Below are 20,182 nucleotides of genomic sequence, written 5' to 3'. Positions count from 1 at the left end.
TAGCTTGGAGATATGGGATGTGTGTATATTTTGTCCTTGGAGCAAGATAGACGGAGCGAAACCTATACTACCTGGATGTAGTCCGCACCAAGTGATGCTTTAAGTATTACGTCACACCTAGTGACTGAATGTTATTACCAGTGCAGTCACGAACATTGGCTATAGGTTTAGCTGGATATTAAAGATATAAAACGGCCATTTAGGAATAATCATTACATTTAGAAACAAACATTATGAAAACATATGCTGTCACCATGACAACACTCTTCTCAATCTTCGTCGTTTTCACACCTGTCACTCATGTCACATGTCACGTTACGAGAATTTAACTATGTACTTGCAAATATATATCTGCTCGCATAGCGTGTAAGTGTGTTAGTGTCTGTGTGTGTGAGAGAGAGAGAGAGAGAGAGAGAGAGAGAGAGAGAGAGAGAGAATAAGACACGTAAACATACATTACACGTGCAATAACTTGAAGTTGTGTTGTTTATAGATATGTAGTGTTTTTGATGAATTTCTCACAACAAAGCCAGTGACATATTCTGTCAGTAGTGCTACAATCTGCGGAAAATCGTAGCGCCCCCACGTGCGTCATACCGCCTCAGACAAGTTGGACATACGGTCCTGCTAAGTGTGGTTATCTTAACCTAAACATACCGGTGCCAAGTAATCATTTAATTATTAAAACACTTCAAAAACAACGCTTTCGTTGATTATTCATACTTCATATATTTTCCTTACAAAATGCAACATGTCAATAAAGGAAGCCATCTTTGACTGACTGTATCACCCAACTAACTGATGCTGCACGACAGCCCTGCCTACGGCGCGTGAACAAGTCCCAAGTTGAAGCTGGGATCATCCAAATGTCCTGATCAATCAATTGCCGTTTAACCATAGCCATCAATCACCCACCTGCCTTCACGTGGTCGGCGGAGACGGTGTGCTGGGTGCAGTTGATGCCGCTGGGGGAGGGGAAACTGTGTTCGTGGGAACATGGAACTAATTTGACTTTAATAGTTTGTGTTTGTGTCGTAATGGTGGTGTGGTGTCAGACAGTTGTACTGGTGTGGAGAGGCAGGACACTTCCACGTTCTTACTGCATAAACGTTTATACATATAAACGTCAACAATTCACAACAGTTAAATACACACAATGCCAGTAATATTTATATGTCATAGTTCATCACGCATTTTCCCCGATGTTAACGTGGGCCGAAGTAAATGGCTACAAGCACCTGTAGTGCAGTGGGGCACTCTGGGTAATCTCCTGTCAGTAAACTCTTCTGAACAGAAGACTTGAAAGTTGCTGTGGAGTTGTATGCCGAACTGTGAACGTCATGTTCAGCTATGTCAACCCCGACGGAACGTACTTAGTGGTGGTCGGTTTCTCCACGAATTGAAGGTACTCTTTCTAGTGTCCTCTAAACCCTGGTTTCGTTTTTTGTAAACATAATTGGGTCGTAGGATGAAAACAAATGTAATTACAAACTCCCTAGTTTTTCATTAGGCATGTTTGTGAAATGCGACGGAACTGGTCAATGTTTTTGCACACTGTTGAGTTCCGAACCGCATTGGTCATATTTCACTCGTCTGGGACAGGAGAAGAGTTAGTGATTGTGTTTGTGAACTGTGATTATTAAGTTCGGTGTTCACACAACAGTTTTACACATGACTATTTTGCACATTCCTGATCCAGCGCATCCGTTTAGCAAGACATACAGTACGGTGTGTCTTGCTTCAGAGATACCCGTGACAGTCAGTACTGAGTACCCCCACCTTGTATAGCTAGCACTGGATCGCATGCAAGCACTGTCCCTTGTATTCAAACACATCTGAGACGTCACTCCATTGTTTTGCCGCTCTATTGTATTTTAGGAACGGACAGCTGGTTATCAGGTGTTCATGACACACTATATTCAACCAGCAGTTCCGTTAAGGTAATAGGAGTATTTCATTTATTTGATGTTAAGAGTATATTGGACAATATATTACCCAAAAGAATGTTTTGTCAATGTCCAAAAGAAGGAATGTATTTTGGCGGAAATATATTTTGTTTTGCAACTGAAGTGAACTAATTTAAATAGTGTCCGGCACAGCAGGGTTTATGTTGTGTCTATCATATTGTGTGATATCTATGCCGCCCATTATATTATGGGTTATCGCTACCGTCCATAATGCCGCCTCCGTGGTCTAATGGTAGAGGTCTGGGGTTCGATCCCCAGCAGCGTCATACCAAAAGATGTTAAAAGATGGTACTTGTTGTTACCCTGTCTGGCGCTCGGCATTAAGGGGATAAAACAAGGACTGGTCGGCTCGGAGTCAGTATACTGTGTCTGAGTGGGGTATTCATGTTAAACTGCGGCATGGTATCTCAGTGTGCTAGCACTATACATCGGCATCAGTCCTGACTAGTACAAACAGCCACACACACACACGCGTACATGCACGTCGCTATATAAGTGCAATAATCTTGGACGCGACGTTAAGCCCCATTTCAACACACCAAACAGGTCAGACACAAGATCGTCCAAGATCAGGGTTTAACCGTGACCTACAAAACTAGAGCTCCCGAGGACCCCCCAATGAATAATGTCAAGGGTACTTACAGGAAGTATGAGGGTCCTGTAAAGTGGTGAAATGATGTGGTGTACTGAACTGTAAGATTTGATAATTACTTTAATTACATAAACTGTATATTTATCATGAATTTGGTACAAATACTATAATTGTGCGTCCCTCGTTACACAATATATATTTGTTTCTGTCACATTCTATTTATTTATGTATGGCGTACGACTCTGGCCGGTTCAACAGTGACACGGCTCGCACACCTTCCACACCCATGCTAGACCACCCGGGGCACCACCCCCGGGCGGACACAGACAGCCTGGGGCCGGCCACGCCTACCCAGCACACCCTGACGACACTGATAACGAGTAACACGGCTGTCAGCTTGGCTTAGAGTATCTCTACAAAGCAGATAACGCCAGAAGTGTAAACTATCTCAAAGCCAGGATGAAGTTTCATACAGAAATTGATTACAGCCAAGTAGTTAGTGACATCTTGTGTCACAAACCTGCCGCTAGTTCAGAGGCACTGATGATCCGTCATATTGGTACATTTCAACCATATGTTTGTATTACATTTCTCTGAACCTTCCCGTGTTGAAATATAAAACTCCTAGCTGTTCGTCGTTGGATTACATCGCAATCTCATTAAAATAAGACCTTAGTTCTCGCTACCGCTAAACACAGATCTGAAGACATCCCATTAGGGGTCACGTCAGAACGACCTTTGATCCGACCAATCAGAGCGTCACTTACCAGATCATGAAAGTGACAGTCGGATTTCTAATCATACAACCTCGAAAATATTAACACGGGATATTCCGAACCATAGTTACGGGTTTAACGACTGAATCCATACAATCTAGACCATCTATTAGCCATACCATAATGTTCTTTTGTTCGGGTTTCAAATTTGTAATCGAGAATTTGTCAAAATATGTTTCGAAGCGTAGTCGCCAGTTTGAAATTAGTGCCGTAAAGCACGAGAAAGCTGCCTTCTGATTGGTCATTCCATTGGTCGGTCAAAGTTCGCACAAGGTCGTTCTGACATGACCCGTAATGGGATGTCCTCAGATCTTTGTTTAGCGGTAGCGAGAACTAAGATCTGATCTTAATGAGATTGGATTACATCATGACTAGCTATATTCTTTGTCTATATTCTGGAAATAACATTCAGTGTCAATGTCATACTGTAGATGACTTTTCTCTGCAGAGCAAACTAAGGATCCATGTGTAGACACTCACACTCACGCACGCACACAATACCGCATTCACACACACAGCAAGGACACACATGCACGCGCGCACATGCACACAAACACACACACAGCACGCGAGCACACGCAAACACACACCCACACAGACACACCCACGCATGCGGGCACACACAGACAAACACACGTGCTAACGCACCCGCACACACGTACACGCACCACACAACAGACACACACACAACACCCCCCCCCCCCCCCCCCCCCCCCACACACACACACACACACACCTCCATCCATTGTATCGTGTGTCTGTGTCTGTGTGTGTGTATGTGTGTGGTGTTGAGTGTTGTCTCTGAGGTCGGAGTTCCCAGTTAAAGACACTTTACGACTGACATTTAACAGGCATTGGGAACAAAAAACACCCCCAAACATACACCATGATGACATTTGAGCACTACTGATCAGGGGCAGCGTTGTGGATGTCTTACGGTATGACAGTCGTGTTATCTCGTTGAATAGGACACCGTGCATGTTGGTTGTTGGAATCAGGAAGTTGAGAGAACTGCAATGTACGTATAGCAGAGTAAGTAGTACAATAGCCACACATTCAATATGTAAACTTACCACTGTCTCTCTGCCCTCACAGTCACCTTCCTCAATGTTTCCACCCTCGGTCTCACCACACTCTGTCTAACTGCCTTCAATCTCGCCAACCTCAGTCTCCCCACCCTCAACCTCTCCTCCAACAGTCTCTCCGCCCTCGATGTCTCCACCCTCGATGTCACCACACTCAATGTCTCCACCCTCAATGTCTTCTCCACCCTCAATGTCTCCACCCTCAATGTCTTCACACTCAATGTCACCACCCTCAATGTCACCACCCTCAATGTCACCACCCTCAATGTCTGCACACTCAATGTCTCCACCCTCAATGTCTTCACTCAATGTTTCCACCCTCAATGTCTCCACACTCAATGTCTCCACCCTCAATGTCTTCACTCAATCTTTCCACACTCAATGTCTCCACACTCAATGTCTCCACACTCAATGTCTCCACACTCAGTGTCTCCTCCACCCTCAATGTATCCACCCTCAATGTCTCCACTTAATGTCTCCACACTCAATGTCTCCACTCAATGTCTCCACACTCAATGTTTCCACACTCAATGTCTCCACAATCAATGTCTCAACACTCAATGTTTCCTCCACCCTCAATGTATCACCCTCAATGTCTCCACACTCAATGTCTTCACACTCAATGTCTCCACCCTCAATGTCTCCACCCTCAATGTCTCCACACTCGGTCTCTCCACCTTCAATGTCTCCATCCCCAGTCTCTCCACCTTCAATGTCTCCATCCCCAGTCTCGCCACCCTCAATGACTCCAACCCCAGTCTCTCCACCTTCAATGTCTCCATCCCCAGTCTCTCCACCTTCAATGTCTTCATCCCCAGTCTCTCCACCCTCAATGTCTTCATCCCCAGTCTCTCCACCTTCAATGACTCCATCCCCAGTCTCTCCACCCTCAATGACTCCATCCCCAGTCTCTCCACCTTCAATGTCTCCATCCCCAGTCTCTCCACCTTCAGTGTCTCCATCCCCAGTCTCTCCACCTTCAATGTCTCCATCCCCAGTCTCTCCACCTTCAATGTCTCCATCCCCAGTCTCTCCACCCTCAATGTCTCCATCCCCAGTCTCTCAAACTTCAATGACTCCATCCCCAGTCTCTCCACCTTCAATGACTTCATCCCCAGTCTCTCCACCTTCAATGTCTCCACCCTCAATGACTTCATCCCCAGTCTCTCCACCTTCAATGTCTTCACCCTCAATGACTTCATCCCCAGTCTCTCCACCTTCAATGTCTCCATCCCCAGTCTCTCCACCTTCAATGTCTCCACCCTCAATGACTTCATCACAAGTCTCTCCACCTTCAATGTCTCCATCCTCAATGACTTCATCCCCAGTCTGTCCACCTTCAATGTCTCCACCCTCAATGACTTCATCCCCAGTCTCTCCACCCTCAATGTCTTCATCCCCAGTCTCTCCACCTTCAATGACTCCATCCCCAGTCTCTCCACCCTCAATGACTCCATCCCCTGTCTCTCCACCTTCAATGTCTCCATCCCCAGTCTCTCTACCCTCAATGTCTCCATCCCCAGTCTCGCCACCTTCAATGTCTCCACCCTCAATGTCTTCACCCTCAATGTCTCCATCCCCAGTCTCTCCACCCTCAATGTCTCCATCCCCAGTCTCGCCACCTTCAATGTCTCCACCCTCAATGTCTTCATCCCCAGTCTCTCCACCTTCAATGACTCCATCCCCAGTCTCTCCACCTTCAATGTCTCCATCCCCAGTCTCTCCACCTTCAATGTCTCCATCCCCAGTCTCTCCACCCTCAATGTCTCCATCCCCAGTCTCGCCACCTTCAATGTCTCCACCCTCAATGTCTTCATCCCCAGTCTCGCCACCTTCAATGTCTCCACCCTCAATGTCTTCATCCCCAGTCTCTCCACCTTCAATGACTCCATCCCCAGTCTTTCCACCTTCAATGACTCCATCCCCAGTCTCTCCACCTTCAAAGACTCCATCCCCAGTCTCTCCACCTTCAATGACTCCATCCCCAGTCTCTCCACCTTCAATGTCTTCATCCCCAGTCTCTCCACCCTCAATGTCTCCATCCCCAGTCTTTCCACCTTCAATGACTCCATCCCCAGTCTCTCCACCTTCAATGACTCCATCCCCAGTCTCTCCACCTTCAATGACTTCATCCCCAGTCTCTCCACCTTCAATGACTCCATCCCCAGTCTCTCCACCTTCAATGACTCCATCCCCAGTCTCTCCACCCTCAATGATTCCATCCCCAGTCTCGCCACCTTCAATGTCTCCACCCTCAATGTCTTCATCCCCAGTCTCTCCACCTTCAATGTCTCCATCCCCAGTCTCTCCACCTTCAATGTCTCCATCCCCAGTCTCTCCACCTTCAATGTCTCCATCCCCAGTCTCTCCACCTTCAATGACTCCATCCCCAGTCTCGCCACCTTCAATGTCTCCACCCTCAATGACTCCATCCCCAGTCTCTCCACCTTCAATGTCTCTATCCCCAGTCTCTCCACCTTCAATGTCTCCATCCCCAGTCTTTCCACCTTCAATGTCTCCATCCCCAGTCTCTCCACCTTCAATGACTCCATCCCCAGTCTCTCCACCTTCAATGTCTCCATCCCCAGTCTCTCCACCTTCAATGTCTTCATCCCCAGTCTCTCCACCTTCAATGTCTTCATCCCCAGTCTCCCCACCTTCAATGTATCCACCCTCAATGACTTCATCCCCAGGCTCTCCACCTTCAATGTCTTCATCCCCAGTCTCCCCACCTTCAATGTCTTCATCCCCAGTCTCCCCACCTTCAATGTCTCCACCCTCAATGTCTTCACACTCAATGTCTCCACAGTCAATCTCATCTCACCTAGCCCCAAGGGGTAAGTATGTTTTTCGACACTTGGTTATGTACGGACATGTATTAGAAATGTATTTGCTTTTGCTATTTCATGATCTATCACATTTACTTCATCAGACGGCTAATATAATCATGTAACAACGTCAGTTAATCTTCAAATAATGGTATTGTTAAAAACGATATGGGAAATAATTTTGTTTTAGCAAAAATGAAGTGCAGCTTATTATTACGCACACGACAGTGAGCTTGTAAGTTAATAATGACATATTCACTCTGTGATTGTGACAGGGTTGTTGACAGTGTGTGTTGTTATCACTATATCCGCAGTTCATGAGCTCTTCCAATAATGGGACTGTCTGGTGAGCTTCCCATTTCGTGTTACCTCCCTTTGATCGTCACCGTAGTGTGTTGTAACAGCAATGGCGTCCAATCGACAAGTGAGTAGAACATGACGTGATTTCAGCTATTACAATGTGAGTGAACGAGACGAGGCTGTCACACTACTGGCTATCGGCTTTTATTATACACCTGGAAAGAAGCTGCCACACCCAGAAAGTTTACTGACAAGAATGATATTGTTAAATTGTGGTCAGAGAAATAAGAACGGCCATTCCATGTAGGGGACAAGGTTGAAATGTGACTACGGTTGTAGTGTGAGAGAGACGACAGTAGCAATAACGTGTAGGGGTCACGGTTGTAGTGTGAGATAGACGACAGCAGCAATAACATGTAAGGGTCACGGTTGTAGTGTGAGATAGACGGCAGTAGCAATAACGTGTAAGGGTCACGGTTGTAGTGTGAGATAGACGACAGTAGCAATGGCGTGTAGGGGTCACGGTTGTAGTGTGAGATAGACGGCAGTAGCAATAACGTGTAAGGGTCACGGTTGTAGTGTGAGAGAGACGACAGTAGCAATGGCGTGTAGGGGTCACGGTTGTAGTGTGAGAGAGACGACAGCAGCAATAACATGTAAGGGTCACGGTTGTAGTGTGAGAGAGACGACAGTAGCAATAACGTGTAGGGGTCACGGTTGTAGTGTGAGATAGACGACAGCAGCAATAACATGTAAGGGTCACGGTTGTAGTGTGAGATAGACGGCAGTAGCAATAACGTGTAGGGGTCACGGTTGTAGTGTGAGAGAGACGGCAGTATCAATAACGTGTAAGGGTCACGGTTGTAGTGTGAGATAGACGACAGTAGCAATGGCGTGTAGGGGTCACGGTTGTAGTGTGAGATAGACGGCAGTAGCAATAACGTGTAAGGGTCACGGTTGTAGTGTGAGAGAGACGACAGTAGCAATGGCGTGTAGGGGTCACGGTTGTAGTGTGAGACAGACGACAGTAGCAATAACATGGAAGGGTCACGGTTGTAGTGTGAGAGAGACGACAGCAGCAATAACATGTAAGGGTCACGGTTATAGTGTGAGAGAGACGGCAGTATCAATAACATGTAAGGGTCACGGTTGTAGTGTGAGAGAGACGACAGTAGCAATGGCGTGTAGGGGTCACGGTTGTAGTGTGAGAGAGACGACAGCAGCAATAACATGTAAGGGTCACGGTTGTAGTGTGAGAGAGACGACAGTAGCAATGGCGTGTAGGGGTCACGGTTGTAGTGTGAGATAGACGACAGTAGCAATAACATGTAAGGGTCACGTTTGTAGTGTGAGATAGACGGCAGTAGCAATAACATGTAAGGGTCACGGTTATAGTGTGAGAGAGACGGCAGTATCAATAACATGTAAGGGTCACGGTTGTAGTGTGAGAGAGACGACAGCAGCAATAACATGTAAGGGTCACGGTTGTAGTGTGAGAGAGACGGCAGTATCAATAACATGTAAGGGTCACGGTTGTAGCGTGAGAGAGACGACAGCAGCAATAACATGTAAGGGTCACGGTTGTAGTGTGAGAGAGACGGCAGTATCAATAACATGTAAGGGTCACGGTTGTAGTGTGAGAGAGACGACAGCAGCAATAACATGTAAGGGTCACGATTGTAGCGTGAGAGAGACGACAGCAGCAATAACATGTAGGGGTCACGGTTGTAGTGCGTGACATCTGTTTTGTGTCACATTTTGTTTCAGACTGTTCCGCTCCGGTTACCCCAGTGGTCGTGACTTTACGCAACCATCGCAACCTGATGGTGGTCCCGGCCTCCTACACGCAGCAAGCCATGTCTCTGCCAGTGAAGTGTGTCTCCGAGTCGTTCGTCCCACTAGACGATGAGAGGGCCAAATGTGAAAAGGGCAAATGGGTCCTTCCCAATACGACGTGTGTCCGTGCGTGGCTCTATAAGCAGACATACACATACAAACTACTGTCTCACACCAATACGACGTGTGTCCGTACGTGGCTCTATAAGCAGACATACACACGCTACTTTCTCACACCCAATACGACGTGTGTCCGCACGTGGCTCTATAAGCAGACATACACACACTACTGTCTCGCACCAATACGACGTGTGTCCGTACGTGGCTCTATAAGCTACATACACACACTACTTTCTCACACCCAATACGACGTGTGTCCGTACGTGGCTCTATAAGCAGACATACACACACTACTGTCTCACACCAATACCAGGTGCATCGTAGAATGACTAAAGACCACACTAAAGACCTGGCATAATCACAACCCGATGTTCTTTGCAAAATTACAATGGCGAAAGCGACTTTATTGATAGTACTAAAAATTGTGAGGCAGAATGCATCGGTGTAGGCGACTGGGAAGTGATGATTATTTCCTTTTTGTGTTTCAGTTCAGCAATTTATTCAGTGTACAAACTTGACACACCTCTTATCTATGTATGCCAGAATAAGTGTTTTAAAGGTTTTTGTACACCCAATTTGCACAGAATCCGTGTTCAGGTTGTTCATTGCCACGCTTCCGCTTTCAGCGCTGATCTACCGTGAGCGGAAGGTCACCAACACAATCATGACTATCTGTGGGGCTGTGGGGGGAGTGCTAGCCGCCACCTTTATACTCGTCAAGGTCATCTGCTACCTCTGGAGCCGCGGCAAGGGTCAACGGAAGTAAGTCACGTGACATGACCATATGTCAACCCGTCCCTCTTACAGTGTCCAAAAAACAGTGTGTTAGTGAGTTGGGTTTAAGCCCGTTGTTCTGCAGATCGTTGACGTTAACCACTTTGGTGAAACCCACGAGCACGTGCATGGGGCCTGACACACCTACAATACGTTATTAGGGCGTTTTTTTAATTCGACCCCACGATCTTTGGATACTGGCACGCCTAAGGAACGTAACTCTGAACGGTTGCACCCCCCATGGCCCTAATCACAGAGACAACACCCAACATATACCCACAGACTTGATGTTGTCCCCGTAAAGATCAGGGTTAAAATTGGTCTTCACAAACACATGCTTCTCGTAAGAGGCGACTAATGTGATCAGGTGGCCAGGCTGGCTGACTAGGTTGATGCGTGGCATCGTATCCCAATGCTCACGATGTCAAACACTCATTTATTACAGACCGAGGCTAGAACTAGGCTTTGATACAGGCTAGTGGATACGCTTTCCTCGGCAAGATGGCCATCATATAGCTGGCAACTTGCTGAGTGCGGCGTTAAATAATAAAACAAACTTGCAACTGTAAGCTTGGCGTAAGAGGCGACTAACGGAATCGAGTGGTCTGGCTCGCTGACTTGGTTGATGCATGCCATCCTATCCCAATTGCATAGGTCGATGGTCATGATGTCAGTCACTGGATTGTCTGATCCAGAGTTAATTATTTGTAAACCCCAGCCATATAGCTGGAATATTGCTTAGTGCGGCGTTAAAAACAACAAAAAGCATGACAAAGTTATGCCAGTACACTTTAGAAAGGAATGTGTCTCATAATTGCATCATGCAAGACGCGGTTCTTTCTTTGGCCAATGAGCTGCATTTACTCTGTGCGCAATACCGTTATGAAACATGGTATATTGCATTGACCAACATTTGAAACTATTCCAAAGTCAGTGCCACATATTTCATGTGTATGCCAGGTAAATCCCTGGAAATGTAAACTAATATTCATTTTGCAGGTAGACATATTGTTCAGGTAATATGAAAACGTTGTGTTTTGTCATGTTCTCTTATATGCATGGTTGTGACGTAACTCGAACACGATCTTTCACGAGAGATGGGTGTGTGTCGTTACAAATAGTGTACCGTACTATCATCCAGATCTCGATAAGATACGAGTCTTGGGTGACTTTAGTGACTAAAGGAAGTCTGACTTAAAATATATTTCAATCGAGCCCAAAGTTGAAATTGACATTCTTGAACCACATCTCACATCCGACGGGCGCATGACAGGGGCAATCATTTTTCTACCTAATGGTAACTTATTAATTTAAGAACAAAAGATTATTTCTTTACTGTCACACGTGCTTCTATCTGCAGCCACTGTAGACTCTGTATGGTGTATTTCTGTACCGACACACGTCCTTCTATCTGCAGCCACTGTAGACTCTGTACGGGGTATTTCTGTACCGACACACGCCCTTCTATCTGCAGCCACTATAGACTCTGTACGGTGTATTTCTGTACCGACACACGCCCTTCTATCTGCAGCCACTATAGACTCTGTACGGTGTATTTCTGTACCGACACACGCCCTTCTATCTGCAGCCACTATAGACTCTGTACGGTGTATTTCTGTACCGCCACACGCCCTTCTATCTGCAGCCACTATAGACTCTGTACGGTGTATTTCTGTACCGACACACGCCCTTCTATCTGCAGCCACTATAGACTCTGTACGGGGTATTTCTGTACTGACACACGCCCTTCTATCTGCAGCCACTGTAGACTCTGTACGGGGTATTTCTGTACCGACACACGTGCTTCTATCTGCAGCCACTGTAGACTCTGTACGGTGTATTTCTGTACTGACACACGTCCTTCTATCTGCAGCCACTATAGACTCTGTACGGTGTATTTCTGTACTGACACACGTCCTTCTATCTGCAGCCACTGTAGACCCTGTACCTGGTGTTTCTGTACTGACACACGTCCTTCTATCTGCAGCCACTATAGCCTCTGTACGGGGTATTTCTGTACTGACACGTGTCCTTATATCTGCAGCCACTGTAGACTCTGTACGGGGTATTTCTGTACCGACACACGTCCTTCTATCTGCAGCCACTGTAGACTCTGTACCGGGTATTTCTGTACTGACACAAGTCCTTCTATCTGCAGCCACTATAGACTCTGTACCGGGTATTTCTGTACTGACACATGTCCTTATATCTGCAGCCACTATAGACTCTGTACGGGGTGTTTCTGTACTGACACATGTCCTTATATCTGCAGCCACTATAGACTCTGTACGGGGTATTTCTGTACTGACACATGTCCTTATATCTGCAGCCACTATAGACTCTGTACGGGGTATTTCTGTACTGACACATGTCCTTATATCTGCAGCCACTATAGACTCTGTACGGGGTATTTCTGTACCGACACACGTCCATCTATCTGGTCTGCAGCCACTGTAGACTCTGTACCGGGTATTTCTGTATTGACACATGTCCTTATATCTGCAGCCACTATAGACTCTGTACGGGGTATTTCTGTACTGACACATGTCCTTATATCTGCAGCCACTATAGACTCTGTACGGGGTATTTCTGTACCGACACACGTCCATCTATCTGGTCTGCAGCCACTGTAGACTCTGTACCGGGTATTTCTGTACTGACACACGTCCTTCTATCTGCAGCCACTATAGACTCTGTACCGGGTATTTCTGTACTGACACATGTCCTTATATCTGCAGCCACTATAGACTCTGTACGGGGTATTTTTGTACCGACACACGTCCTTCTATCTGGTCTGCAGCCACTGTAGACTCTGTACCGGGTATTTCTGTACCGACACACGTCCTTCTATCTGCAGCCACTATAGACTCTGTACCGGGTATTTCTGTACTGACACACGTCCTTATATCTGCAGCCACTATAGACTCTGTACCGGGTATTTCTGTATTGACACATGTCCTTATATCTGCAGCCACTGTAGACTCTGTACAGGGTATTTCTGTACTGACACACGTCCTTCTATCTGCAGCCACTATAGACACTGTACGGTGTATTTCTGTACTGACACACGCCCTTCTATCTGCAGCCACTGTAGACTCTGTACGGGGTATTTCTGTACCGACACATGTCCTTCTATCTGCAGCTACTATAGACTCTGTACCGGGTATTTCTGTACTGACACATGTCCTTCTATCTGCAGCCACTATAGACTCTGTACCGGGTATTTCTGTATTGACACATGTCCTTCTATCTGCAGCCACTATAGACTCTGTACCGGATATTTCTTTCCTGACACACGCCCTACTATATGCAGCTACTGTAGACTCTGTATGGTGTATTTCTGTACTGTCACAAGTCCTTGTATCTGCAGCCACTATAGACTCTGTACCGGATATTTCTTTCCTGACACACGTCCTTCTATCTGCAGCCACTGTAGACTCTGTACGGGGTGTTTCTGTACTGCAGGTCTCCTAAGGTGGATTATAACATGGAGATGACAAGCAATGGCGGCCTGCCGACAGTGAGCAGGGACGTCTCGTCAGGGTTGGACCGGCGATCTGCTCACTAATGCGAGTAAGTAACTAGTCGATGTACAGTAAGCGAATGAAAGCAATGTTATTGTGCATGATATACTTCTGGGTTTAAACTGCTGGCTACGCTGGTTGTCCTCATACAGAACTCCACCAGCAGGGAAGTCGCGCAGGGCGGAAAACCTCCTGAAAGAGTTGCAAACGCAGTGGAATATCTGGGCATTAAAGGGACCTTTTTAGGCATACGTTCCAAGCAAAGAATAACAGGACATGATAACTGTGTGAGCATCATGTTATCACAGACGTACTCTGCACAGTTGTGATGCTTTGGTGTGAGAACAATGACGATCCGGGCGAGAACAGCTCTGCAGCTACCCATGCTTGTCGTAAGAGGCGACTAACGGGATCGGGTGATGAGGCTCGCTGACTTGGTTGATGCATGTCATCGTATCCCAAATGCGTAGATCGATAATCATGATGTCAATGACTGGATTGTCTGGTCCAGACTCGTTCCTATACATATCGCCGTCATATAGCTGGAGTAGTGCTGAGAGAGGCGTTAAACAACAAACACACATTGGTGTGCGAAAATGTTGTGCCATTATTACAGCTAAGGTATAAACTTGTTGATAAACTAAACGGATTCATAACATTAACGCATGTTCATGACGACGGGCATGTGTGGCAGTGTTGCCCAGAGTTACCTGGTAGAGTTGGTTATCTGTGGAAAAGAGGCATTACAACGGGGCAGCATTAACTCCAAGGTTTCCAAAATAAAACATGTCAGTTTTAATAAGTACCTCTCTAAACAGCAACTTGAAGGTTTAATCTTCAACAGGTTTATATCCTGACATGTCCACAAGTGTAAACATCTTTCAGATAGCTACACGTTTATAACGTTTTACAATAGGACCAAGCATGGATTCAGGTTTGTGTTTAGGATCTGAATATATTTGTGTACAATGTTCCCAGTTATTTTCACAAAGGCACACTGATGATTAGGCCCACCTCTAAATAGGACACGTGACGCTACAGCTGACCGCTGAACCCTTTTGCGTACATGGTATACTGTCCGTCATGGCGGGTACAGACAACTAGCGGTCCTCTCGTGTACCGCTGTCTCTGTCCCAGTACCACAACTATCAGTCCTCTCGTGTACCGCTGTCTCTGTCCCAATACCACAACTAGCAGTCCTCTCGTGTACCGCTGTCTCTGTCCCAGTACCACAACTAGCAGTCCTCTCGTGTACCGCTGTCTCTGTCCCAGTACCACAACTAGCAGTCCTCCCGTGTATCGCTGTCTCTGTCCCAGTACCACAACTAGCAGTCCTCTCGTGTATCGCTGTCTCTGTCCCAGTACCACAACTAGCAGTCCTCTCGTGTACCGCTGTCTCTGTCCCAGTACCACAACTAGCAGTCATCTCGTGTACCGCTGTCTCTGTCCCAGTACCACAACTAGCAACACTTGTCATGTATTCGTATCTCCCAGTACATTCACTTGTCGTCCAAACCTACACTTGTCGAGTGAATATTAATGCGACTGCAGCTGGTTTGCCGAATGTGTTGTTACTTCTTCTGCAGACCATCAGTCATGTCTGGACGTAGCAGTCGCGCCTACAGTCACCACACACAGCCGAATCACAACCAAGACGTACGAGCTTCCCAATATTCCAATGGAGGCGGCTTTCGCCCGGATGTCGGGGGTCCTCGGCCTGGGAGCCACGTGATTTCAGCTTTCTGATTTTAACCAATAAACTGGTTGCAGACTCCTGCAGGTTGTCAACATGTGTCCATCTGCAAAACCAATAACCCATCTTGCTGTAAGATTAAGAAATCCGTTATTTAAAAAAAATGAACGCAGTGAATATAGTTAAACACGTTCTGCTTAAATGTTCAGTAAAACATATGATCAACATTAAATCAGCTATATTTTTGTTAATTAATAAGAAGTAAAACTGCGATCATGAGAATTCAATTGCTTCATGAACAGGACACCGGTTCCTATCTGAAGACGATGAGAACTGCATGTTACCAATAACTTTGTAATAAATTGATCACCAATCGGCAGCTGTTTAATGTTTTCGTGGTCGTACACAAATTTCACAATGGCAGAATGCAGCTTCTCTCTCCACGAGAGTGTCCGACTTGCCAGACCTACAATGTCCGACTTGCCAGACCTACATTGTCCGACTTGCAAGAACCTACAATGTCCGACTTGTGAGACCTACAATGTCCGACTTGCCAGACCTACAATGTCCGACTTGCCAGACCTACAATGTACAACCTGCCAGACCTACAATGTACAACCTGCCAGACCTACAATGTCCGACTTGCCAGACCTACATTGTCCGACTTGCCAGACCTACATTGTCCGACTTGCAAGAACCTACAATGTCCGACGTGCCAGACCTACAATGTACAACCTGCCAGACCTACAATGTCCGACCTGCCAGACCTACAATGTCCGACTTGCCAGACCTACATTGTCCGACTTGCCAGACCTACAATGTCCGACTTGCCAGACCTACAATGTCCGACTTGCCAGACCTACAATGTCCGACGTGCCAGACCTACAATGTCCGACTGGCCAGACCTACAATGTCCGACCTGCCAGACCTACAATGTACAACGTGCCAGACCTACAATGTACAACCTGCCAGACCTACAATGTACAACCTGCCAGACCTACAATGTACAACCTGCCAGACCTACAATGTCCGACCTGCCAGACCTACAATGTACAACCTGCCAGACCTACAATGTACAACCTGCCAGGCCTACAATGTACAACCTGCCAGGCCTACAATGTACAACTTGCCAGACCTACAATGTACAACCTGCCAGGCCTACAATGTACAACCTGCCAGGCCTACAATGTACAACCTGCCAGGCCTACAATGTACAACCTGCCAGACCTACAATGTACAACCTGCCAGACCTACAATGTACAACCTGCCAGACCTACAATGCACAACCTGCCAGACCTACAATGTACAACCTGCCAGACCTACAATGTACAACCTGCCAGACCTACAATGTACAACTTGCCAGACCTACAATGTACAACTTGCCAGACCTACAATGTACAACCTGCCAGACCTACAATGTACAACCTGCCAGACCTACAATGTACAACCTGCCAGGCCTACAATGTACAACCTGCCAGACCTACAATGTCCGACGTACAATGCAGTCTGGAATAAGTCGTTCTGGACAACGATTTCTGGTTTAAATGGCTTAGGACAGTCAGTACTTGGCAACACTGTCATAGGACGGTCAGTACTCGATAACAATGTCATAGAAAGGTCAGTACTTGGTAACAATGTCATAGGACGGTCAGTACTTGGTAACAATATCATAGGACGGTCAGTACTTGGTAACAATATCATAGGACGGTCAGTACTTGATGACAATATCATAGGATAGTCAGTACTTTATAACAATATCATAGGCCGGTCAGTACTCGGCAACAATGCCATAGGACGGTTACTACTTGATAACAATGACATAGGACGGTCAGTACTTGGTAACAGTATCATAGGACAGGAAATACTTGGTAACAATATCATAGGACGGTCAGTACTTTATAACAATATCATAGGACAGTCAGTACTTGGTAACAATGTCATAGGACGGTTACTACTTGATAACACTATCATGGGACGGTCAGTACTTGGTAACAATATCACAGGGCAGTCAGTACTTGGTAACAATGTCATAGGACGGTTACTACTTGATAACAATGTCATAGGACGGTTAGTACTTGGTGACAATGTCATAGGACGGTTACTACTTGATAACAATGTCATAGAACGGTCAGTACTTGGTAACAATGTTATAGAACGGTTACTACTTGATAACAATATCATAGGACGGTCAGTACTTGGTAACACTATCATGGGACAGTCAGTACTTGGTAACAATATCATAGGACGGTCAGTACTTGATGACAATATCATAGGATAGTCAGTACTTTATAACAATATCATAGGCCGGTCAGTACTCGGTAACAATGCCATAGGACGGTTACTACTTGATAACAATGACATAGGACGGTCAGTACTTGGTAACAGTATCATAGGACAGGAAATACTTGGTAACAATATCATAGGACGGTCAGTACTTGATAACAATATCATAGGACAGTCAGTACTTGGTAACAATGTCATAGGACGGTTACTACTTGATAACACTATCATGGGACGGTCAGTACTTGGTAACAATATCACAGGGCAGTCAGTACTTGGTAACAATGTCATAGGACGGTTACTACTTGATAACAATGTCATAGGACGGTTAGTACTTGGTAACAATGTCATAGGACGGTTACTACTTGATAACAATGTCATAGAACGGTCAGTACTTGGTAACAATGTTATAGAACGGTTACTACTTGATAACAATATCATAGGACGGTCAGTACTTGGTAACACTATCATGGGACAGTCAGTACTTGGTAACAATATCATAGGACGGTCAGTACTCGGTAACAATTTCATAGGGCGGTTAGTACTTGATAACAATATCATAGGACGGTCAGTACTCGGTAACAATGTCATAAGACAGACTGTTCTTGGTAACAATGTCATAGAACGGTCAGTACTTCATAACAATGTCCCAGGACAGTCAGTACTTGGTAATAATGTCCCAGGACAGTCAGTCACAATAGCCTACTTTTTGTGAACGATTCGAATATCGAGTATTTAGTAATTATTCAGCCTTATTCGGTAAATACGGTAATATGTCTTTGTGGTTATCGCGTTGTTGTTTTCATCCCAATTAATTGTGGTTATGAAAGAACCATGTTCCTGTGAAAGTACCCCACAACAGTATCAAAATAAATATACTCTTAAAAAAAATGAAACGCAAAGTGAAAAAATTCCAGGATCAAAATAATCTCAAAAAGGACCTGCAAACCATTAGTCGGGAAACACGAACGATTCGGAAAAACGCACCCAGTGCATCAACACATCAACAGGGTCATGGCGCTGCACGTACTGCACGCGCAGCAGCACCATGAACGGTATTAAAGTGCAGGGTTTTTGATTGCCTGGCATCTGCGTCAATCGAACAGTGACAGTTCCACAACATGTCAAGATTAACAGAACTGCAAAGAAACAACGTCATAGGCCGTTTGCATCGGGGGAATCCCAATCAGCTGTAGCTTTCAATGTAGCGCCCAGCACCATAACAAGGCTCATCTATGGGATCGGTTTCAACAGCATGGGTCAACACGTGATCGGCCAAGGTCAGGACGACCAAGATTAACTATCCTCGCCAAATATCGCTACATCCGACTGCGGCACCTACGTGAAAGGACGACTACAGCCACCACAACCGCATCCCAAATACCCGGACTACGCAGAATCTCCGACCAGACCGTACGAAACCGTTTAAGAGCAGCAGGTCTACGAGCAAGACGTCCTGTTCGACGCGTCATATTGAGTCGACAACATCGTTAACAACATCTGCATTGGTGTCGTCAACACAGGGTATGGCCTCAAATTGCGATTGAGAGATGTCTGGTTCAGCGACGAATCAAGATTGAGATGGACGAGCACAGGTCTACAGACTTTGGGTAGAACGTTACGCCGGAAACTGCGTACAGGAAGTGGACAGGTTTGGTGGGGGTAGCGCTTTGATATGGGCGGGTATCTCAGGTTTGGTCCATATCCAGGGCAGTCTTGCGGGTCAACGAAATATCAACGACATTATCCTACCACACGTCCTCCCATTTGCAGCCAACGGCAACGGTGTATTCCAGCCGGACAACGCTCAACCGCTTACAACACGGGTCACAAGAGCTCTGGCCCGCCAGATCCCTGGATTTGAACCCTATAGAGCACCTGTGCGATGAATTGGCTAGACAGCTAAGCCAACGTCAACCACAACCCCTTTTGCGTTGCAGGCCAAGTGGGCTACCATTCCCCAGGATGGGATTCGCATACTCGTTTCTTCCATGGGCAGAAGATGTCAGGCTGCTATCGACATACGCGTAATTGATGGTAGCTGACCTTCACCTTGGACTTTTCCTATGTACCGATAACTGAGATGGCTACAATCACCAAATGTTCTCTCCACAACATTTTGGCTCAATACCTTGTACGGTTCCTCGTATAAATGTGTTTTTCTACCTTACACAAATATAGCTTTGCGTTTTCTTTGCGAGTATATAACCTATGCTGTAGACATACTGTATTAAAAAATTTATGAGGAAACATAGTATTTATACTAAATAATATACTGAACCAAATTAAAAACTTCACAATTCTAAAATTTTAACATTTTGACCAGTTATCATTGTGGGCCCTTATTGTGTATTTAAACAGTAATGGCCACGTATTGTCTTCAGATAACATCCGTTTTTGTGCAGGT

The 20,182-nt window shown here is 45.9% G+C and overlaps 2 protein-coding genes across 2 annotated transcripts; both read left to right on the top strand.

The window, feature by feature from the left end:
* Positions 1-2,788: 2,788 nt before the first annotated feature.
* LOC139460236 (mucin-2-like) lies at positions 2,789-7,261 on the top strand. The gene is made up of 2 exons (XM_071241744.1): positions 2,789-2,939; positions 4,431-7,261. The coding sequence occupies exons 1-2, from the start codon at positions 2,789-2,791 to the stop codon at positions 7,259-7,261; spliced, it is 2,982 nt and encodes a 993-aa protein (XP_071097845.1).
* LOC139460235 (uncharacterized) lies at positions 4,268-13,846 on the top strand. The gene is made up of 5 exons (XM_071241743.1): positions 4,268-4,353; positions 7,563-7,672; positions 9,316-9,576; positions 10,131-10,266; positions 13,744-13,846. Exons 2-5 carry the CDS (start codon positions 7,582-7,584, stop codon positions 13,844-13,846), a joined length of 591 nt encoding a protein of 196 aa, XP_071097844.1. The 5' UTR covers positions 4,268-4,353; positions 7,563-7,581.
* The last annotated feature ends 6,336 nt before the right edge of the window (positions 13,847-20,182 follow it).

The sequence above is a fragment of the Haliotis cracherodii genome, unplaced genomic scaffold (genome assembly GCF_022045235.1).
Source record: "Haliotis cracherodii isolate W230 unplaced genomic scaffold, xgHalCrac1.p SCAF_14, whole genome shotgun sequence".
Taxonomy (NCBI): domain Eukaryota; kingdom Metazoa; phylum Mollusca; class Gastropoda; order Lepetellida; family Haliotidae; genus Haliotis; species Haliotis cracherodii.
This window is presented reverse-complemented; position numbering and strand designations above follow the sequence as displayed.